Source organism: Mytilus galloprovincialis, chromosome 5, assembly GCF_965363235.1.
Source record: "Mytilus galloprovincialis chromosome 5, xbMytGall1.hap1.1, whole genome shotgun sequence".
Taxonomy (NCBI): Eukaryota; Metazoa; Mollusca; class Bivalvia; order Mytilida; family Mytilidae; genus Mytilus; species Mytilus galloprovincialis.
In genome coordinates, this window is record NC_134842.1 from 58887628 (window position 1) to 58912175 (window position 24548).

The window sequence follows — 24548 nt, forward strand, 5'->3', positions numbered from 1 at the left end:
ATATATTAAGTGCATGATAATTTGATAAAATTCATTATTATGAAGAAATCAATATACGCATGTGCAAACAAATTGTTTTGGATTTAGAGCATGGGTTTGTTCACAAAGCGAAAGAAGCACGTCATATTAGAATTACTTTTAATTGTTTTTCGTGTAAGTGTGCAAATACTGGTGTAAAACAGTTCTACTACAAGTTCAGAAACCTCATCAATGGTTATGTTTAAGTTGTACAATGTTCATTGGAGTCTATAAAATAACGTTGTATTGATTTAATTTTGCAATGATGTCACAATAGCAATAACTGCACCATGTTGTTACAAAGTGGTGACTACTTTGAATTGTTGTCGGGAAAATGTTAGTGCACAAATACTGGTGTTATCCGGCCCCTCTACGAAATCACTTGTGAATAGAAAATTGTCAACTGTGTATTAAAGACCTCTTACAAGATTACACTTGTGTTTAGTGGTTCAATGGGCTGCTGTCATTTTCATATATGATATAATGTTATTCATTTTATTCATGTGTTTGTGATCAGTTTTAAGAACGACTTAAAGTCCATCGTCTTATTAATGTAAATAAACGAATTTGACCCAGTGTATTAACCAAAGCGCTTAAAGATTATCATCGTCGGATGTAACTGCTTGAATGTGTATTATTACGGGATGTCATTTTATAAATCCTTACTTAGTACTCTTAACGAACTACGTTGAAATGTAATTTAAGTACCATCTGGAGAAAAGTAACGTGTGAGTTTTAAAGTATGTACACGTCACCTCACCACCTATGTTTTAACCTGATTCTGAAGTAAATAGTAGACCAGCGTATACTGAAATAGATATAATGGATAATTTGGGTATGGACGAACATCTGATTGAAAGTCAGAAACGCACATTCTGGGTTCGTAATAGAACATTGATATACACTGCTGGTGGTTTGATTGTTGGATGTTTTGTAACTGTTGGAATAAGTTATCTTTTCTTTTCTCTGGGAAAGAACAATGCACAAGGAAATGTACAGACAAATGGTGAGAAATTTTTCATATTTCTATCTACTCTATTTATAAAATTCTACTAAAAGCAACGCTTTTGTTATTGATTCCATGGTTCAATTTTTGCCGTTTTTCTTGACATGAATTATAAGTTTTCTTAACTTATTCACAACTAGTTAAATCGTTATGCAAGAGAATACGTAAAAAATAAAGCAGAATTTAATTATAATACGGAAGAATTTAATGTGTTCAGCCACTTGTTGATCCATATATGTAAACAAAAGTTACATGATCGATATAAGTATACCCGAGGGTCGATAGAGATAGAATGATGTTATCGAATATCCAGACAGCTGAAGTACAGTTATTTCAAGATATCAATTAGTTCAGCATGATGGAGATTTCGTTTGTTTGGCTTTGAAGCTCAGATTTATATGTAAGCCGGGTTGGAAGATATTATCTTAAAAATGAACTGTTGTGAAATAAATCCAGAGAAATTTAGAAAACTTTTTTTTATTGTTCTCCCGTATTGTTTAATTTTAAAATATGTGTCATTAGCTTTCATTGGTCAAGAAAATATGACTATTTACGACTTGTAATATATTAACGTTTCATTTTTATCTGCAGTTGGATCAATGAATGCAGCGCAGCGTCAACAAAGTGAAACAAATGATGGAAATACAACGATAAGTAAAGGTGATGAAGTTAAAATACAAAACAAAATTGTATACTAATTATATATTTAACAATTTTATTAATTGTTATTGAACAGCTAGTTTAAATTTGTATTGCCACAGTGTTCGTGGCAATACAAGTCTAAACAAACAATAAAAAACAAAATAAACAATAAAATAATATACGAAAGTTAATTCAATGGACACAAAACCATAAGTGATAAATTTATGATAGTACAATATTCAATATCCATGTTACAATACGACCTCTGTCCTCAATTCTAATGACCTTTTAATAAAGAAGCCAATAATTCTAACATGTCCAAAGGAAGTGGGGCTTGATATATAAAATAATTTTTGATCATCAGGAAAATGAATAAAACGTGTAGCATCTAATTGCATATCATTATATAAATTTTGTCTGATATTTTCGTTTATCTTGCAATAAAAAATGAAATGAAATTCATCTTCGATGACTTTTCATGTTTTACCCAGTCTTTGTTCTCGAGGAATTTTATTATAACGACCATTTTCTATTTCAAGTCATGCATGGTCACTTACACGAAGTTTAGTAATTGATAAGAATATGTCAAGATACACATGTTCTGTAAATGGCACAAATATTTATGACACAATAGTATATTTTGTTATAAACTTGACACTACGCATTTGATATAGTTATCTTAGCTTGATGGTCTCGTGGTACCTATATCTATAAATAACTATCAGATCTAAGTTTGATGGTCTTTCGGTTTCTAGCCCGTCTTCAGTGTGGGAGTTTTGATCACTGACTTCTGACTTATTGCCGTTAAATGGCGAATTTTACAATTTGTTTTTATTTTTTTACCTCTCATTTTGAAAATTATAATATATAGAGGAAAACTGATATAGCATTAAATGATCAGCAAGCTCCGGTCGACTTAGAAATCCCAGACGACTTCTTATTGGAGTTACTCATATTGCCCCACAATGACGATTTTTATCACTTTTGAGTTTTTGTCGTAATCTAAGTTTTAGTGGATAAATGATTCAAATCGTCTTATGATCTCATTTTGGAATATTTAACCCTGAATGTTAAATGATTAATTTGTTTTACCCTTTTTTGTGTTTTGGGCAAAACTATAGAAGATAAAGAGAAATGTAAACAGAAAAGATTATCAGCAATACACGATCATGTAATTTATTCCAGTCCACAATGTTGTCCAGAACGTGTTCATTTTTGAAGATGTACATATACATAGGCCTAGGTGAGCTTTCAGAAATTTTGGAATCGACAGTATTACTGATGAACATGAAAAAAATCGGACGCACGAAATGATGAAAGTGTGGTTTCTTTTTATGACCACGAAATGACGAAAGAGTGGTTTCCTTTTATGACCAGTAGCACAAAAGGACACGAAAAAGGGAAATTTTTGGCGCTTCACTATCGCTCGGGGAAAAATAATCACGAATATAATAATGCCTACCCATGTTAAAACTACAATAAAGTATAGCTTGCATCAATTATTTCTTAAGCATTCACGGTACAAATTTTACTGCAACAGAAGCACATTTCAACAATTAATATCTCTTCAGTTATGCACGAGGAAATTATATTTCAAATTCCAATACATTATACAAACATGGAAGAGCTTATAAAATAAAAATAAGGACCAAAGGTAAAGCCAATAAGACAACGAACCAGAGCTATGTATGAGGAAGATTGATTACTTTAGTTCGAAAGAAATATAATTCTCCTAGGCCAGGGACTGATATATTGATTGTGAACATATGAAAATATAACCAAAAAAGTATATCAATAGACGCATTAGTTACACCAAGGGATTGTTGACAATTGGGATCTGGTAGTCTACAAAAATGTACCTGGTCAGCAAATAAAAATAAATGGAAATACGTAGGTATTCAACACCTTAACATTTCATGCAGATTCATTCTTAAGAAACTAGCTTATATTTTATTTTTCAGATAATTATATTCTATACTCAAAAGAAGATCATGCTGAACTTATTGCTTTGCTCCACAAATTCAAAAATGAGAGCGAAAAAGGTAAACACGTATGAACATTGACAATAGAAAAGACTTTCCACCAGACACACAATCACATAGAAGTAAGCAGTTATTCGAAATGAATAAAACCCATGCCGCATCACAAGCTATGAAAGTCATCGACATGACAAAAAGTAAAAAAGATATCTCCTCTTTATCTGCCAAATGGCAAGAATTAAAACAAAATATTTTTAACTTTTAAATAAATATCTTTCAAAAACAGTAGCATATTTTTAAAGATCGCCAACAATGGAACCAATAATGTTAGTTTCCATACATTTTGTTCCGATTGGACATAACTCTGAAAATTGTTGTTTAAGACTGCAAAGCAGTGTTTGAAGCACACAAATGACTCTTCAAGTTTCGTGCAAAATATGTCACAAGTTTATACATAGCGATTAGCAAAGTCGTCTATTCTAAAGTTGAAGGGCTTCACTAGCTAAGTGGTCTAAGTAGTTCTACGGTAACGGTTATCACTAGCCAGTCAACACTGATGTGAGTTCGAGCACCGCCCGTTCGGGTGCACTCGAATCCAATCTTAAATGATAAGAATTGTCAGTTTTACTATCGAAGGTCGGTGGTTTTCTCCGGACACTCCGGCTTCCTCCACCAGAGATGTAGGCACCAAACAAACGACACACGATCTTCGACAATTGTATGGTCTACTCAAATATATCTGGCTCTCATACTGTAAATCGTCCAGAGTGTCAAAAAAACTGTGAACAAATAAGAGAGCTATTGGTTTAATAAATAACTGATTGGTTGGCATTTTCCCTAATTTAAAGAGATGCAAGCATCATATCGATTGATTGATTAGTTAATTGGTTGTTTGTGCGATGTCTAGTGACAACTATTTAATACACATTTTTTTTACGTAGAGAAACATTTGTTTTCAGCTTTACTATCAATGAAGGATTCCAAAGAGGAAATCATCAAGCTGCTAGCAGACATAAAGAACAGAACTTCAAACAGTATGTTATACATTTGTATATACGATATATGCGTACTCTATATCTATTAATACAGATAACATTTTTAGATTTGTATTCCCTACTTGTTTGATACATGTAGTTAGGAAGGGGGAAGTTAAATGGATTTCAGTATGCAAGTCCGTCCGTTATATAATCATTATTTCCGATCTCATAAAAAAAAACATTGTCAAACCCTTCATTCTATATCACGTATGCACGACGTATATGTTGACTAGTATTTATATTTGACTTCATCTAAATAATGGCAAATGAGGATGATGTCTTATTTAACATGAGTGTACTTATTTCACTCAGAGCCTCAAACTTCATAAAACCGGACAAATAAAGAAAATTGTAAATTAACATACGGGTGATTATTATTCTTTTCCAAGATTCTTTTTATCCTGAAAAATTTAAGAGAACTTAACCCCAAGAGTGAAAAATATATTTATGTGAAATTACCTCTTTGAAGTTTCTTTTGTATTGTAAAAATAGGTTCAATATACCAATGAATATTAAAGAAGCGTACGTTTGGCGGTGTAGGATACTAGTATATAATTTGGTACCTCGTGTGACAAGTGGCAGTCTAAATTTCCCCGACCTTCTTCGCGGAAGACTTCAATTACAGGATCCCCCTTTTATATCTATTATCAATTTGTTTTCGTCTAGAACATGAATGAAATATTTTCTACTGGACGTTAGGCAACCAACAATCAAGCAATTAATCATTCATGAAATGATTCCTATTCTTATTTTATTTTAGAAAGATAAAACATTTGTTCGCCTATATTGCTAGTATCATTGACTGTCATTTTGTTTTATTTAAGGTCAGAATAAGGACAGAAAATGAAATAAAATTACTGAGCACCAATGAAGATAAAACAACATCTCAATAATAAACAGAAAAGAGTCATTTTCCTTGAGTTTTTTTAACAAATTTTTGCCTTAGCTATCCCATTAACCATACTTCTTTGTTTGTCTATCAGTTTTTTTTTTAAGCCTAATTACGTATTTGTCTTTTCTCTGAGGTCATCAAGCCTCTCCCTCCAAAAAAAAACCAAACTTAGCAGGGATAACATACTGATGGTCTCTCACAATAAGTGGTCATTTCATTTCAAACTCCCCAGAAAAATAAGAGTGAATCTCTGGTTCCGATAAGTAGATTTGAAGGACGTACGGTGACCTATAGTTGTTAATGTCTGTGTCATTTTGGTCTTTTGTGGATAGTTGTTTCATTGGCAATCATACCACATCTTCTTTATTAAATTAATCATATCTTGTTGTAAACCACAATTTCTTAAATTTTAGGAGGCTGATAATTTGAATATCTCTAAACGATTGTCATATTTTGACAGAGTAACATGTGCATTTGTCGGTACTAATAAACTATGGATTCATAGTTTATATCAATGTACCCCGTAGAAAATCACGCTTATCGGCAAATGCTTGGCCAATTTCAAGACTGAAAGAATGATTTATGAAGAATTCAATTTCAAGAATGAAAGAATGATTAATGAAGAATTCAATTTCAAGAATGTAAGAATGATTTATGAAGAATTCAATTTCAAGAATGAAAGAATGATTAATGAAGAATTCAATTTCACGAATGTAAGAATGATTAATGAAGAATTCAATTTCAAGAATGTAAGAATGATTAATGAAGAAATCAATTTCAAGAATGCAAAAATGATTTATGAAGAATTCAATTTCGAGAATGTAAGAATGATTTATGAAGAATTTAATTTCAAGAATGTAAGAATGATTTATGAAGAATTCTACGCGCGATTCTCATTTAGTTTGGTTCGGATAAATAAATGGCCACTAACTGCGATCATTGATTTTGATTTGACAATTGAAACATTCCTACAAGGGGATTGTTTTTTATTTTGAAAAGATCGAAAGATCCTTAACAGAAGGTCTTAACTTAATGGTGATTGAGTACAACTGGTGACACATAATTCCATTTTAAACATTGTAGAAAGCCTTGATTTTCATCTTTTTCTCCGATACCACTCTGCTATTCTTTTCATAAAGTTATCTTCTCTGAAGATGTCAAGTGTTTATTTGAAAGAGGCAACTCAAGCTTTTGTGAGCCTCTGACATTATCATAGTAAGACCTTTATTGGAAAAGATAAATTTAAAGACGTTGAACTGATGCATTATAATGTCCTATGTCACACTTTTAAAATTCCTTTTTATACAGATGACGTAATGAGAGATTGTGTTGACTGGCAACAGAGTGGTATGACAACAAATGGTATTTACAGTATAACACCAATAGGATTCAAACCATTTGATGTGTACTGTGATATGACAACTGATGGTGGGGGGTGGCTGGTTAGTAGTTATAAATGCATTATTAGTGTAGATGAGTATCGAATCGGATTTTAAGTCGATCTCTACAAATTTATTGCCCTTACTTCGCACATTTTTATTAATGTATTTTCTTACTCTCAGTACATTTTTGTGTTCTGAACATGTTTTAAACCAATTAAAACCCGAATTAGACCCATTTCTTCTTTGCTCTAAAGAAAGTATAGAGATATAAGAATATGTGGTATGAGTTACAATATGACATTTCTCAATCCAAATCACAATTTATAAAAGTAAATCATTATAGGTCAAAGTACGGTCTTCAACACGGAGCCTTGGCTCACACCGAGCAGCAAGCTATGAAGGATCACAAAAAATTACTAGTGCAAAACCATTCAAACGGGAACACCAACTAAATCTATATAAAGAGTTTGTTTATATTTTATTTGTCTATTGTTTTTGTTTTTGTTTTGTTTGTTCTAGTTTCAGCAGATAAAAATAAACTATTGTCGAAGATATATTTACTTTAATCATAAAACACTCATGCATGCACAAAGAGTTACTCTATACATTTCATGCATTCGAAACCACATTATTACACACAAACTGGTAAAAGTAATTTTCTTACAACCGGTCATGTGAAATCGACAGTTTTGAACATATATTGAATACAATATCATAAATTCTTATTGCTATATGACTGATGTTTTTTTTACAGTAAAATCTAATTTTTAACTACTTTGAAACTTCAAAACTTTATAATAGCTGCAGTATATCATATAAACGAGATTGCGTGTGCAATATGATATTCTGTGGGGGACAAATTATCAAATAGTACTGCAACAAATTTTTCTAAAAAAAAATCACGGTACCAAATGTTTCACACCATTGATGATTATTTGTCTAATGTAAATCTGCAATGAATCCCACGAAAAATCGTACTAGTTTAAAATACTCGTACATTTTGTAAGTCATAAACATTCCAGACTGAGTATAACGTGCTATATATAATATTGTATCACATTTTGTTGTAAATATTTTTCGTGAAAAGCCTCCCTGATACTTGAAGTAGGAACGCAATGTTCATTTCCACCAAGTTGTTCATCTCTCAGCTACTTGTGTACAAATATAGGTACCAAAATATAATTGTACTCATGTCCTTTCTAATTCGCACATAACTTGAAGGAAAGAGTATAGGGAATGCAATGTTTGGCAAGATGCGAAAACATATCATACAACAAAAACTATATGAAATATCTAATGGTAAATGGAAGAAACCCATTGCCTTTAAATAGTGTTCAATCTGTTGATACTTGCTGAAACAATTTCCTGCTTACATAGCGCATGATGCCAATAATGTCATCCTATTTTGAAAGTTAACCGACTCCTTTCAAAATAACTAAACAACTATATTATTATTATAATTGCCCGTACGTAGTTTCATTTTGTTACCCAATAAGATCAGCTTAATATATGTAAAGATGTACATAATCTAGAAGTCATTGATGCTACTGTGGACAAAGTAACTTTAAAAATTAAAAGAAATATACGGTTAACAAAAGATGGGGTTTCGTCCAAAATTAAATTATTTGCCAATGAAGTCAAATTTCAACAAGACAACAACGTATATGCGATCGACTCTACGAAACCGGCATGGCCTTCCCAATGAGTAAATCATCCATCCTTCACCGCATAGTTGGCTATGAAAAGCTCCCAAATAATCAGAGATGAAACAATTCAAACGAGAACACGTACAAAACAATTTACGAAAATCAAATTATATAAACCAACAACAAACACAGGCTCCTGTTTTTGGACAAGTCCGACATAATGTAGCAAGGTTAACCCTATTGGATATTATACAAACTATGAACAAAAAAAGAAAATAAAGCAAAGATTGAAATATAGTACTGTGGTGATGACTGAGTTTTACAACAACGGACTAATTTAGATATGGACAAACAGTTTTGCTTCTTTTTTAACAGGTCTTTCAACGAAGAATAGACGGCACGATAGATTTTTTTAAAGAGTGGGTGTCGTATGAAAACGGTTTTGGTGACATCAGTAGTGAATTCTGGCTAGGTAATCATTTTTAAACATTCGGAATTGTTTGCAGACCTTTTTTAGAATGCTACAAAGAAAACAAAACCTGTATAGTGATACTATTTTTTAATTAATTTGGTGATGTCACATTCAAGGAAAAGAGGACCGGATTTTGGTTACGAGAATTTGAACATATTGGTTGTCATCTGTGTCTTAGATATTCCACATTCGTAAAACTTTCGGAAGTTGATATCAAGTTTACAACGAGGAACTCTTTGTTCCTTACTTGATATTTGCAACACTATATTATAAATGAATATATGATAAAAAACGAAAGCTCCGGCATATCTTATCAACTGAGAGAAATGTCATCTATATGCAGGAGCTGCTGGAATGTTGCTACATATATAGGAACAAATAACAAACAATTGAAATCACATTACCTGGTTATAAGCAAATGAGAAACGCAAGTTATATGTTCAAATTAAGTTCTAAATTTATTGAGGGTACATGCTGGCATTCTACTTAAAAACTATACTATTAAATGTAATACTTATAGTCAAGTAATTACAGTGTTACAATATGTCACTGGTGCTCATTCCTATGTCACATGACAGAGTAATACTTTTTTATAAACAATATATATTCATTACTTTTAATGAGTAGATTATGATTTGTCATACAAGGCTTTTGTTACAAATCAAAGTACAGTATCGATGGGCATGATTTTTTTACTAATTGACATTCCAGGTAATAAAAAGCTACATGTTCTCACACAAGAACCTACAGAACTTCGAGTTGATGTAATGGCCTGGGACAACGAGAAAAGATATGCTAAATACTCGACGTTTAGGCTCGGTGATGCTTCATCAAAGTATACACTGTATGTAGATGGTTACAGTGGAGACGCTGGTAAGGTCAGACGGTAATATTCCGAATAATTCACAAGAAGTATCACGATTTAGGATAATTATAAATAAATATAACAGAAGTATGATATATACTTTGATGAGTCATTATCCTAAAGATATTACAAAATAAAAGACTCAGTGAGTTTTTTAAAACATCTTGATAAAATATCGAACTCAAATGTACTCGACTACAATTGCTTTTTCAGTTCATATAAAAATAAAAATATGTGCTAAGTATCCACTTTCCTCTGTATTCCAACTTTTCCTTAATACCGAATCATCGAACGTTTATTTTAAACGCAGAGGTTAACTCTTTTGACCTATCTAGTTTCCAGTCTTTCCACATCTTCACGTGTGATATAATTAATGAACATGGGTATATTACATGTACACATAGAGAAAACTTTAGGTTCCCATCACGATAATATTCTGTTTACAAGAGAAAAGTAAATTGAATGGATAATAATCCTTAATTGTGATGTAACGTTTCTTTATAGTTTAATTCAGTTAACTAAATGACTCCAGTGATTATAGTATCTGTTTCTCAGTGTTGTTCCCGACTGTTCATGCTCATTAATATACCCCCGCTTTCAAAAAGTGGGGTATACTGTTTTACCTCGGCCTGTCCCATGAATATTTTCGTCGCATCTCTCTCAGGAACTACATTACATGGATTTCTGAAATTTTGTTTCGAGGTTTATATGAGTCAGTTATACCGTGTGATGCGTTTTCAGATTCATCACTCAACAACTTCCTGTTTACCGAACATTTGTATCAATTAGCACATGATAGCCAAGTTGAAATTTTCGTCAAATTTTCCCGAGGAACTACAATACAAGGATGTCTAAAATTTGGTTTCAGGGTTTATAAAAGTCAGCTATACCATATGATACTTTTTTCAATTTCATCACTCAACAACTTCTTAATTTACCGAAATATTCCGGCGGGGTTATCATCAGTGAGCAGTAGCTTACAGTTGCGTTTGTATGGATAGCTGGTATTTTGATGGTTGATCAATCTTGACGGGAGGATATTGATTCAGTATTAACAAAATTTATAGTACAAATTTACTGCACCAGATAAGCATTTCGACAAGCAATATATCTTCAGTGATGCTCTGAGCCAAAATATTTCAAATATTTATCCTGATACACGCATTGTAAAATTGTTAAAACCAAACAGAATCAAAAGTAAAGTTCAACCCTTACAAAGAGCTTTGCATAATGGAGAAATACAATCCTTAATTTATAATGATCTGAATTTTAATGAAATGGAAATGGAAATATAAATTATAATATTATAAAAGAAAATATGGATAGTAAATAAATTTATATGTTTTCCTTGCAGGTGATGGTCTAGCTTTACACCACGAGGTGAAGTTCAGTACGCGCGACCAAGATAATGATGTACAGCGTAAAGACTGCGCCGGGTCAAATAAAGGTGCATGGTGGTACGAGAACTGTAGCCATTCCTCTCTCAATGGCCAATATATCAAAGGAACCGATGGTGTCGCGAGAAAGAACATGGGTATCAATTGGGAAAAGTTTAAAGGTGACTACTACTCCATGAAAACTGCATCAATGAAGCTTCGCCGGAAAGTGTGATCTGTGCATTCATGTTGGTTTTTATATTAAAGACAAACTTCGTGGATGCCTTGATCAAGTGTTAAAGAAAACTCAATAATGAAATTTATACTGAATATTATTTCTTAAATATTTAATACTTTTTTAACACATGCATGAAATCCATTTTCTATATAAAAAAATGCCTGTACCAAAATAAGTCAGGAATATGTCAGTTGTTATCTATTTGTTTGATGTGTTTGAGCTTTTGATTTTGCAAATTTTAATAGGGACTTTCCCATTTTGAATTTTCCTTGAAGTACAGTATTTTTGTGATTTTACTTTTTTCATAGTAAGCACTTAGAAAAATATAAAAACAACAAAGAGAAAAGTTATGACCAATCTTCCCTGTATCTTTTTTCTCGATGAGCAAAAATCTATTCGGCCTTTTCTCATATCTCTGTCCTATTGTAAATTGCGCCATACATTCAGATTTATACAAATATATGTCTAATTTTCTCAAATCTGTCCCTTTTAACGTTACAATTACCAATGTGTTTATGTCAGAATTATCAAAACGCCATAGGAGAAAGAGACACCAGTGCGAGTTTATGTTCGAATTAAATCGATATTTAAAATACCAGTAGCTTTCAGTTTCTCGCATAAATTATAAAATCGAAGCATTTTCTATCCTTAACAGTTATTTGTCAGTCAGTTCTTACCTTATTATCAAATTTCTGTATATTTTTTTTAAATCAGAAACATTTTCTTTGACTTTTTTGGGGTTCTTCAAATATTTAACAAATCATTGAATGGCAAACAGTGAAAAAAAATTGAGTACTCGTTACTGTGTGTATTTTCGTTTTTGGTTTGATGTTTCTTTAATACTCTAAAAAATAACTTTTTTCAACACATATTTACTGTAAAATAATAACTTTAATAATTTAACTGAAGAAGAAAAAAATCCATCAACGCCTCTACAAACAAATAAGTTGGGATCCTTCTTGAAAAAGTCATTAGAACTGAGGGCAGGGGACTCTTAACAGCTTGTTTGTTGTTATAAATTTTGATGCTGTTTTTATTGTGTATGTTTGATATGTATGTATATATGTTTATTGTGTTCATTGTGTTGATATATGTTCGTCACACTGTAAAGTTTATACGACAATAAAATATTTGATTGATTGATTCATTGGTTTAATAGTTCGTTATTTGTACTTATATGTTGAGCAAAGTCCATTCAAACTGTTTTTTTTTAGTTTACACTTCTGGTGAGTTGTTACAGCGGTCTCAAGTTAGGGGACAGGAGAGCGCTTTATACTCCACCGCATTATATATGTACCTGTCCAATGTCACATTTCTGAATGCCTACTTTATGTAAAGGACACGGATTTCAATAAACATACAGCCCCACTTGAGTTTCAATATGTTACAGGACAAATATCTCAGTAAACGGACACAGATGTGATGCTGATCAAAGGGCCGCAGATGTTATTATTATACTTCACGTTAAAATGCCATATTTTGATTGGCCGCAGTTGACAATGTTTTCTCGGGGTAACAATCTGCTCTATTACCCTCTCAGCTATGTGTTATTTTTATAGTGTTATTACGTCACATTACATAGATCTGAGGAAAAGACACATATTTAAAGCTAAACATGGGTTTGACTATGACATAAATGCTGCCAACTTTTTATAATTATATACATATCTAACTTGATAAAACTTTGCAAAGTGTACATGCTTAAATCAAATTTTAAATGAAAAAAAAAATGCTCTTTCTTTTTGTTCATCCTTCTCAAATTTCATGTTGATTCCTGCAGATGTGCTTTGTGTCTCAACATTTCGAAAAACAAACAGATAATTCCTATAATGTTGTATAACCTTTTTTTTAAATCCCGAGTTATGTTAATCTATATTTATCCTTCCACTTGTACATGACATGTTGTGATCTTACCTGCTATAAAATCAACAAAAGACATTTGATAGGTCAAATACGTTTATAGTCTTTTAAATGTCGAATTGCATGATTTTATAAAGACAAAAATACTTCCTAGGAAGAAGCGTATTTGGCACAGCTCACCTATTGGTGTATTTATAGTTTAATCATAATTTGTAAAGCCTAAGTGTCAAGCACATCTATGTTCTCATGGGAAAAAGACTTGATTGTTTAAAAAGTGAAAAAAAAGTAAATAAATTTCTATGCGTCCGACGCGTTTTTCAAAATTAACTTAGTTTAGTTTAAACTTATTTTATTTGCTTAAATGTGCAAAAGGGATGAGACACAAGTTAATCAAACTTATATAGTCTTCTCCCACTTTTTACTTAGTACCTTCACCAGGAACGTGAAACAACTTCCAAGTGCTCCATGAAACCTCTTTCTAAATTATTAACATACATTTGATCAGCAATCAAAGACGGGCTTCAAAGTTATTGTGAAAATGTCTATTCTAGAGGTGGCGTGAATCAGATGTGGATACTTAAAAATTCCAAAGATCTTTTAGAGTTAACTCTCTTTCATCTTGTAATAGTATTAAAACATTTGACTTTTCTACACTTTACACAAGTATTCCACATTCCAAACTAAAAGACAAATTGAAAGAGTTTGTATTGCTTTGTTTCATTGAAACGAATGGCCAACGTAGATACAAGTATCTTGTCTTAGGGAGGGATAAATCCTACTTTGTAAAGGATCACTCTGATTCGAACAAAAAATTCTCTGAAACTGATATTGTCAAGATGCTTGATTTCTTGATTAACAACATTCAATGGGAACAAACTGTGCCCCTCTACTTGCCGACTTGTTTCTTTATTATTATGAGGCTGACTTCATGCATGAACTTCTTAGGAAGAAAGATAAGAAGTTAGCAATATCCTTTAACTCTACTTTTCGCTATATATATAGATGATGTTCTTTCACTAAATAATTCAAAATTTGGTGACTATGTGGAACGCATCTATCCAATCGAACTAGAGATAAAGGATACTACAGATGCAGTTAAGTCGACCTCATATCTTGACCTTCCTATTGATGGATCGAAACAAGTGCCTGTGCACATCTCTCTTAAGCATATTATTTAGGGAAAGAAAGACAATTATTCTATACACATTAGCCGTTTTAGCAATACAAAACTGTTGGAAATGTAGGTTATACGTTAATAAGACAGCAACCAAATGACAAAGACAAACTAAGCACATCCAGAAGGCAACATAGTATAGTATAGTTTTCAACAATATAGATAGATGTCTACGTTCCAGACCATATGAGTATTTGTACCGTACGCGTACTTTAAAAAAAAAAACGCTGCATACGTCGGACTGTTCGCGTACGGTCTGTCAGATTTTAAGAAGTTGGTCAAGTTTTAATACAAATAAATAGATTACAGATCAACATGACATAAATCTCGAATTGATATAAAAAGTTCAATTGTAATTGGAATAAAAACTTATTGTTTTGACTATTTTAATAGGTCGCGTTAATTTAATCTGGTAAGCTCCTGTATTTAGCATGAAATTCAATATTGCTCACTGAATTGAAGCCGACAAAATGTGGGTGAAAAGTTTTTAGAAAATTTAGGATTTTTTTCTAGAAAAAACGTCAAAACAGCTGTTTCCTTGTGAGACAACAGATCAATTTCTAGTTTTAATATAAAAATAAAATTTGGTAGAAAGGATACAAAAAAATAACATTAAATCGCAATTCTCCAAATAATCTAACAATTTAGGAAAAAAAGGAAGAAGCCTAAATGTAAAAAAAAGTTAATAATTTAAAATTACCAATTTTTAACTACATAAACGCGTATTTCCCGCTATACGTTACACTACAAGAAACTTTCCTAGGAGCCGTGGATTGCGAAATATCGTCTGTATATTTCCAAAATATTTACGTAAATTGATGGCGTCGTGTATTAAAACATTTATTGGCCAATCAAATCGGTATATATTATTTAATATTCACGGTTGGGAACCCCTTTAACCCGAACTCCTGCGTCGTAAAAATTACATGCTTTGCATATTCTTTAGCTTTTATATACTTAGTAGGCAACCCTTTTTGTTGGTTGGTTGTAGCATAATATTCTATTGCACCGACTTTTAAAAGAGACCACCAAAACTCTACTTGTGGATACTCTTATAGTATTAAGCATCCTATCCCATTAATAGGCGCTTGAATACCAGATAATTATTTGGAATAACCCAAGATATATGAGGTTGTGAATGAGGTTTACAGAATAGAGAATAATGCCCCTCCCCCCCCAAAAAAAAAGAGAAAAAAAAGAGAGAGAATATATAGTAAAGTTGACAAAATAACTAAACTCTGCGTTTTCTGCATACCAAATTAAATATTGATATACGTAATATCATTTGGAATGAAATGTTGAACTGGTCCTTATCAGAACTGGTTCCTCAGACTGGTTCAATGATTTGGGGTCGCCCCGATATTCCGACACCCCGTTAGTCCGACACCCCATTAGTCCGACACCCCACTAGTCCGACACCACGATAGTCCGACACTTTTAACATAGATTATGACATTATATATAACCATGCAAATGCTTAAAATACTGAACGGACGAAAACATAATTGCAAACTGCATTCGTGCATTAAAAGAGATATAAATTCAAACACTCAAAAACATGCTCACAGATCTGTTCCTATAGCGTCTATTTGATGTTGGGATGTATGTTCCCGGCCACGTCCACTTGTATTTTTGTCCTTCTGATGAGTTAATTTCATCTGACTTGTATAGTTCGTTCTTATGTTGTACTGTTATACATTTGTACCACTTGCCAAGGTTTGCGGGGGGTGGGGGGTGGGGGGTGGGGGGCTTGCATGTTTAATCCCGCCACATTATGGCATGAATGTGCCTGTCAAGAGCCTGGAATTCAGTGGTTGTCGTTTTTTTATGTTTTACATTTTTGTTTTTCGTTCATTTGATGTTATAGATAAGGCCGTTAGTTTTCTCGGTTGAATTGTTTTACATTGTCATTTCGGGCCTTTTATAGCTGACTATGCGGTATAAACTTTGCTCATTGATAAAGGCCGTACGGTGACCTATAGTTGTAAATTTCTGTATCATTTTGATCTCTTTTGGAGAGTTGTTTCATTGGCAATCATACCAAATCTTCTTTTTTTATGCCCACCTACGATAGTAGAGGGGCATTATGTTTTCTGGTCTGTGCGTTCGTTCGTTCGTTCGTCGTTCGTCTGTCCGTTCGTCCCGCTTCAGGTTCAAGTTTTTGGTCAAGGTAGTTTTTGATGAAGTTGAAGTCCAAACAACTTGAAACTCAGTACATATGTGCCCTATGATATGATCTTTCTAATTTTAATTTCACGGTTCACTGAACATAGAAAAGGATAGTGCAAGTTTCAGGTTAAAGTTTTTGGTCAAGGTAGTTTTTGATGAAGTTGAAGTCGTGAAGTGCAATCAACTTTAAACTGTAGTATACATGTTCTCTGTGATATGATCTTTATAATTTAAATGCCAAATTAGAGTTTTTACCCCCAATTTCACGGTGCACTTAACACAGAAAATGAGAGTGCGAGTGGGGCATCCGTGTACTATGGACATATTTGTTTTTATATATTTTGTAGCGTTGTCGTTTTTGTATGGATTCGTGTTTGTCGATGTGTTATTCTGGTAGCGTAAATTACGTCAGGGAGCTACCATTTGATTTTTATGGGGGGGCTAGGATGAAATTTGAAAAAAATAGGCAGGACAGGAGTTTTGAGTAAAAAAAAAAGGCAGGATGAGACACTTTGCAAAAAAAAAGGCAGGATGTTAATTTAGGTAAAAAAAGTCAGGATAAACTAATAAAAAAAAAGGCAGGACCGAATAGAGTGAAAAATAAAAAGGCAGGACATAGATTACAACTAAAAAAAAATGCAGGACAAAATTTTTCATCCTAGCCCCCCCCCCCCCCCCCCCCCATAAAAATCAAATAGTAGCTCCCTAAAATCCATACTCAAATGGCACAAAGAAAACAAACCAAAACACAAAGTTTCAAATAAAATCACTATGTAATCTGTTAAATGTATATCAGTTTGATATAACAAAACAGTTGAACAATAATCCTAATTCACTTTAACACAATATTACTCTCAACACTTCTAACTAACAATCTATCTTTTCTCTTTCTCTATTCTCTCTCGCATCCCCTTATATACATGATTACAGGCGGTATCCCGACGGTTCCAGAGATAGGGTACCTGGCGGTTTTGTAGATACCGGGCGGTACCTCAATGGTTCTAAAGATTGGCTACCGGGTGGTACCTTGATAGTTTCAAAGATGGGGTTACCGGACGGTACCCCGGCGGTTACAAAGATGGGGTACCGGGCGGTTCTTCAGATACCGGGCGGTGAATTTAAATAATATAGATACCGTTCAAATAAATAAAAATACCAGGCATTGCCCTATAGAAATGTAATTTAACCCTTATGTATTTAAAAGAAAGACATCTTACATAATAATAAATTATACAGTCAAACTAAAATCGGTACAATACATATATTTCGGCACGATTAAAACAACGTCATCACACAATTTTAGGGGAAACAAGCTCCATTATCGACAATCTCAGTTGACTTATAAATTCCTAAAAGGTGTAACTTCGCGTAATCTCAGTGATAATTAGATAGAACTGAAACTAGTCATCGTGATATATAACAACTCTTGGAAACTGAATTAAGATTATAAACAAACAAATAGGCTTAACCAAATTCAAATATTTATTGCCATATAAACTTGAAACAAAAAACGAAATAAGTATACAACTGATATGCATACACCATAATTTAAGTGCAAAACTAGTAAATAGTGTTTGTGGTCCGATGTCCTTATGCCGCTTGGATTACTTTTTAATGAAGGGCCCAAGTTTTATGCCAGAACAAATTTATAGTTTTACTGCAGCGCATAGAACAGCCTTATAGTGTACAGTACTTGCAATATGCTTTTATATGGACTGATTTCTGATTTTAAAAGTTTTATTATGCAACTAAAACTGTGTTTTCAGGTCATTATTAAGAGTTTCATGTAACTAAATCTATTATTTATATGCACTTAAATGTAATATTGGTTAAGATGAAATGTTTTATTTTTTGCGCGAATGAAATATGGTTTGTGGAGATTATTTTGACGTGTAAATTAAATGCTCTTCGTCGACAAAGCATAGTATCAACCCCAATTTACAAGTTATATTGATGAGAAGTGAAACCTGATTGATCTGTGAGGTATGAACACAACTGGTGATAGTTTTTAAAAGAAAATATGCTTGTATAAGTACGTCCGTAATATGTTGTTAATAAGGAACATGCATACAATTCTTGTAATGCATTAGCGTGCAGTATGGCCAATAAGACGACCCGTGTATCTAGTTATCATGATTATATTATGCATGATTTTTACTGATATATATTTGTCAAGAAGTTTGACAACAAAGAAAGGTTGTATGCTCTTTGGTTTGGTGGTTGTGTCTTTGACATATTCCCCATTTCCATTATATTTAAAACAAATATGCTCTTGAAATTTCATTGATTATATTAATGTACCGTCTAGCGGGTAATTTTCGTCGTCTGTGTGTGAATTTTTATGCAAAAATCATAATTATAGTTTTTGACATACTCTTAAATAAAATTTTGAATTATCACCAAAAAGTATACAGATCTTTACATTAATATAACTTAGAAGTGTATAAAGTTATTAGCGGTAATCAAAAATTATTTTTGAGATACGGCACGACATGTTAGAGACCCTCCCCCTTTTTTACAAAATATTAAATAAATCCAAACATTATTTTGAATCATCACCAAAATGTATATAGATCTTTAAATTGATATAACTTAGAATTGTGTAAAGTTTTAAACCATTATCATAAATCGTTTTTGAGATACGACGTGACATGTGAGCACCCCTCCCCCTTTTTCTTTTACAAAATAATCTGACATCACCAAAAAGTATATAGATCTTTAGATTAATAAAACTAAGAAGTGTGTTAACTTTTAAGCAATAATCATAAATGGCTTTTGAGATACGGCGCGACATGTGAAAAAAAAAATGACACCCCTGTTATACTTACAAAGTCCCGTAACTCAAAAAGTTTTAATCTTATTTTCATCAAAAAGTATACAGAACGTTTGACCATCACAAGAAACAACTACATTTTGTATGTTAAGTTTTACGAAATTTGGATGAGTCGTTGTTACGTTTCGATATATTTACGCCGGACATACAACTGGACAAACGGACAGACGGACATTTGTATACCATAGTACGTCCAGTAAAAATTTTGACGGGCGTATTAAAACAAACTCAGAACTGCCAAACATTATTTCCAATATTTGAACCTGCATTTATTTTGTTGATATGTTGATACCTGGCCTAGCTACATTGTAGATGCTTTTTGTAATAATATACATGTACGTGTTTTTTCTTTCTTGGTTCCGTGAAACTACTATCATTGCACATTCGAATACCGATAACAAGTAAGAATATACCGATCTTCTAATGAGACTTTCGTTGTAGTGTTGTTTATATTCTTCCAGATCAACTAGTTACATTGCAGGTTGTGAGTGCGAGTTTTTGTTCAAAACAACTTTTTTTTCCTTAATATTCAAATTGAGTATGGAAATGTGTCAAAGAGACAACAATCCGACCAACGAACAGACAACGGCCGAAGGCCCCTTATTGTTCTTCCATGCAGCGAGAAACTGACGCCCACACCTGGAGGTGTGTTTCAGCTGGCTCCTAAACAAAAATGTATAGGGATGGATTAATTGAACATTTGTATTGCCCTTTTTCTTGTATACTTACAAGTTGATTTTTTTGTTGCCTTTGATACATATACTCTAGGGATACCCCTTGATCTAAGTTGCAAAGTTCCTGAATTTGTGTTCACTTTTATTTGAAATACAATAGATCTATATAATAGGACAAACAATAAACAAACAAATAAGAAAGAACTCAAAGTCTTCGGAATCTGTTAAACTACCCAACGACTGTATATCTTTAATCAACAATATCGAATCAATTCATTTACCAATAAATGAGTTAAAGTTGAAGATTGTTGTTTGCATCTCCCGCAATGGAGGGGTGAGGGGTAAGAAATTCCGTTCGGATAGCGGGTTATTTGACAAGTTAATTGATGTGGAAAGTATGTGTTCACAGTTTCGGTATGCAAGTTATCTTATGTTGTTCCTCATAAAGATAAACATTTTTTATATTTACATAATAGTACTATCGATGTGTCCCTGCAGATTGCTCTCTAAAAACTGGTCCAACACTAGGTTCACAAATTAGTACATTTCTGTTTAACAGCTTACTACTATTGGTCGGGATTAATTGTAATTGTCGGACTATTGGGGTGTCGGACTAATGGGGCGTCGGACTAATAGGGTGTCGGACCAATGGGGTGTCGGACTAGTGGGGTGTCGGACTAATAGGGTGTCGGACTAACGGGGTGTCGGAACATCGGGGCTGCCCCAATGATTTTAGCCATTTTAGCCATGCAAATTATGTTCATTAATAAGCATCGGTATTTTCGTCGACTATTGCAGACCTTACATCCTTCTCCTACATTGTGTCAATAATAATTACAACAAGTTATATATATAGAACGCCTTTTACGAATTAACTTATTTAATTCACGAAAAGCGTACGTAGCTTTGAGTTGATTAAATATGTTAATGAGTAAGGCGTGTCTATATATGATTTGTAACATTAATGGGCTACAGGGTTGGGGTTTAACCTTTAACACATGTTAAAGGTTAAACCCTAATCAATAAAACATTTCTGCACTTTTAGATACGTCAATCAAATAGTGGCTTGATACTATAACTGATTTCAGAAAATTAATGTCAGTTGAACTTGTTTGTACGATACTAAAAGGTGCGTTTAAAATTCAAAGAATTGTTGCCGTTTGATTCATACTCGATAGTCATTTATTTTTTCTCCCCAAAAATTCTTGACAATGGGTGCGTGTTTGGGAGAGAAAAAAAAGTAGGGGGGGGGGGGTAATGCAAAAATTTATTCTATGATTACATGTATTTGCCATCAAAACATAAACAAAGACTTGTAGTTTCAAAGGACGTTGTGATAAAAAGGAAACATATCCCTAATACCAATTATAAAGGTAAATCAAAATGTTCTTTCGTTCCCCAAAACTGGCAGTGGGGAAGATCGGTTAATTGATTGCGTGTCGAATTCATGTAAGGTCCAGGGACAAATGTTTGAAGCTTGTCCAATGCACGAAATTGAACTTTATGTGGGGCCCGGGGGGAAAGGGGGGGGGGTATGTTTCCTATTCTTCTAAAAAGATATTCTCATCCCAGATTTTATGAACAGTTTTTTTTATTCTGGTCAAGCAGATGACAAAAAATAAATTCTGAATCCAGATTTTCCCCATACCTTATAGTGTAAAATATTGGGAAAAAAAAATTTTGAAAGCGTTGAAAAACTGAATAAGATTGATCGCGCTTTTTGCGAAAACAAATTTCCGACTGAGACAAAAAAACATAGCCCCCATGAAGTTCAAATGGTTGCTCCCTAATTACTACCCCAAGGAGGCGGAGCTAGACTGTGCATTAACAACTTTTGAGATGGTAGTTAATGCACTGGTTTAAGCTCCTCCCATTTTTTGCTTTTCAAACGAGAAGTTCTCTACGGCGGGATTGGAGAGTGAAATAACTAAAAAAAACATTCAGTTAACGCACTCTGCTAAAAATAACCGAGTTAACTCACCAGAAGATCAAAGGAAAATTTACCATTCATGTTACAATGAAATTTCGTGAAAGAGTTCCGACAAAAATAACCATTGACAACAAAAAGCTCTGTACAGCTGAAAAAAAAACATACAACTAGTCATACAATCTAAGAGCTATAATTCTCGATTTTTGGAACGAAGCATGCACAAAAAACAGAAACAGTTGAAGAGCTATCAGACCAAATAGAACCGAATAAATAGCCAAATCATGCAGATGAAGATCAACTTTGTCTAATGGAGTTGAAACCTTAGTTTCTTTATAATTTCAAAATTTATGGATAATTTTAAGGGAGGGGAGTCGCAGAATACAAACGTCTCTTTCGCCGGAATGATTCCTATGTCCTCAGTTTCATATTTGAGAGATCCATAATTCATTCCAATTTAAAAAAAAAACAAAAAAAAAAAAAACAATATATTTTATATATAGATCTGGAAGACGAATGCTCGAAGACGGATGACATTGTTTTTGATTTTTTGGGGGGTTGGGGAAAACCTATTTTTCTCTCACTACGAATTAAAGTTAAAAAAAATTAAAATCCTCCAAAACGATTATATTGGTAAGCATTTTTTTCTATATTGGGCTATCAATAATAAATCTAACCTGTTCTGGTGATAACATTTTTACTTTGTCGGATTCCAGATAACTCTTAATGTCGGATAACTAATAATGCTGTATATGTTATAAAACTTTATGCTCAGCGCTAGCTTCTCATTACTATTTCCTCATATATTACAAACTAGATAAGATCAAATATAACTAATTTCATCTAATCTACTGCTTAAATTGTTATCCCATATATCCAAATTATTACCAAAAGCTAAGTTACAATATTTATATTTTTCTGTGTTTCGTTTCAATCAGACATTTAACAAAATTGATAAATGGTTTCATTTGTGTAGTGCAAATTCTAAAGGGGCACATAATTTAAAGTATAAGCATATTTTTAATGCTGAAAAGATAAGAATGGCTAAAAGAAATGCAACCCCCCCCCCCCCCCCAAACCCCTCGTTGCCCCTAATCTAGACCCTCACTGAGTCGGATAGTTTCGTTGAATATATTTGACTGTTTTTGTCTCCAAAAAGAATATTGGTACAAAGTGTTGTTAATATATGTATTTTAAATTACTGACGAGGTGAAAACAAAGAAAAATATTGCTTGACTCACGGTAAAGTTTGCTATGTATTCTAACCAAATTAAAATCGTAAAAAAATCATTTGTGTTTAACCCATTCAATAATGAAAAAGAACCTCATTAAAAATATGGCCAAATAAACAATTAAACTTCAGAAATTTCTGCATCTTATGGTATCTATTTTATAAAAATCACTCATAGACTTACTTGGTAATATTTTTTTGAAAAATACCGATTTTAGTTGAAATGATCGGACATTTTTTGAGTGGGAACTCATTTTTGTCCTATGACTGTAAGCGTCATATATCTTGAATTAATATTGAAAACAGACTAAAATTCTTTAGTTGTATTAATGTTGATATAAAAATATCTCCATAATTCGCCATCCATAATAATTATTTTTAAACATGTTTATTTGGCATGCCATACTCGATAAAAGTGCGGACGTGAAAGAAAGCACTCTTCTCGGTTTACGATACACTTACGATGATACACACGACGTAACTTGCGATCAACTTAGTAGTTCTTTACGATGCCTTTGTGAAACACACGTAACGGGAACATAGAACCACACGTAAACCGATGGTAAACTGATACGATCATCGTAAGTTAAGAAGGCTTTGTGAAACGGTGGCCAGCTTCTTTTAATCTAAATCGTTATTTCATGCCAACTCGTATACCAACATTATTGTGCTTTGCTTGAGATTATCAAGTTTTGTACTAAATTAAATATCCTAGATATGAAAAGAGTATATTAAAAGAAAAAACATACAAACATAAAACACAGTAAATACATACACATTATAAGTACAGTGTCGGAATATATCAAATATATTTGTAAGATAAGAGCTTAAAAGAAACAGAACGAAAAGCGAGGCTCGCAGAGCTTTTCTCCTGTTTCGTAGCTAGTACAAATATCTTTTATATATCCGACAATGTACTTATCATGCTTCTATTGTTTTTATCCTAGAATGTACATGCACTCGGTACTTGCGCGTTATAGAGGACCCAAAAAATGAACTGATAATTAGAAAGAAAAATATTCATATTACCAATTGCTCAACATGGAAGCGGTAACAGGAGACTTTATTTGTACATGTACAAATAAAGTCTCCTGTTACCGCTTCCATGTTGAGCAATTGGTAATATG

The 24548-nt window shown here is 32.9% G+C and overlaps 1 protein-coding gene across 2 annotated transcripts; it reads left to right on the forward strand.

The window, feature by feature from the left end:
- The first annotated feature begins 637 nt into the window (after nucleotides 1-637).
- Nucleotides 638-12263, forward strand: LOC143076143 (fibrinogen-like protein A). 2 transcript variants are annotated; one of them, XM_076251810.1, is made up of 8 exons: nucleotides 638-1024; nucleotides 1616-1684; nucleotides 3628-3708; nucleotides 4605-4679; nucleotides 6883-7016; nucleotides 8978-9074; nucleotides 9786-9947; nucleotides 11294-12263. In XM_076251810.1, the coding sequence occupies exons 1-8, from the start codon at nucleotides 841-843 to the stop codon at nucleotides 11548-11550; spliced, it is 1059 nt and encodes a 352-aa protein (XP_076107925.1). In that variant the 5' UTR covers nucleotides 638-840; the 3' UTR covers nucleotides 11551-12263. The 2 variants fall into 2 exon arrangements, with proteins under 2 accessions (XP_076107925.1, XP_076107926.1); XM_076251811.1 differs by having other exon boundaries at nucleotides 703-1024; nucleotides 1616-1678.
- The last annotated feature ends 12285 nt before the right edge of the window (nucleotides 12264-24548 follow it).

Bases quoted from the DNA above. Each gene is read 5' to 3' on its own strand.
- LOC143076143 (XM_076251810.1), top strand. From the start codon at position 841: ATGGATAATTTGGGTATGGACGAACATCTGATTGAAAGTCAGAAACGC. The intron at 1,685-3,627 runs GTGATGAAGTTA...TTTATTTTTCAG, and splicing joins AAATACAACGATAAGTAAAG to ATAATTATATTCTATACTCA. The intron at 4,680-6,882 runs GTATGTTATACA...CTTTTTATACAG, and splicing joins AAAGAACAGAACTTCAAACA to ATGACGTAATGAGAGATTGT.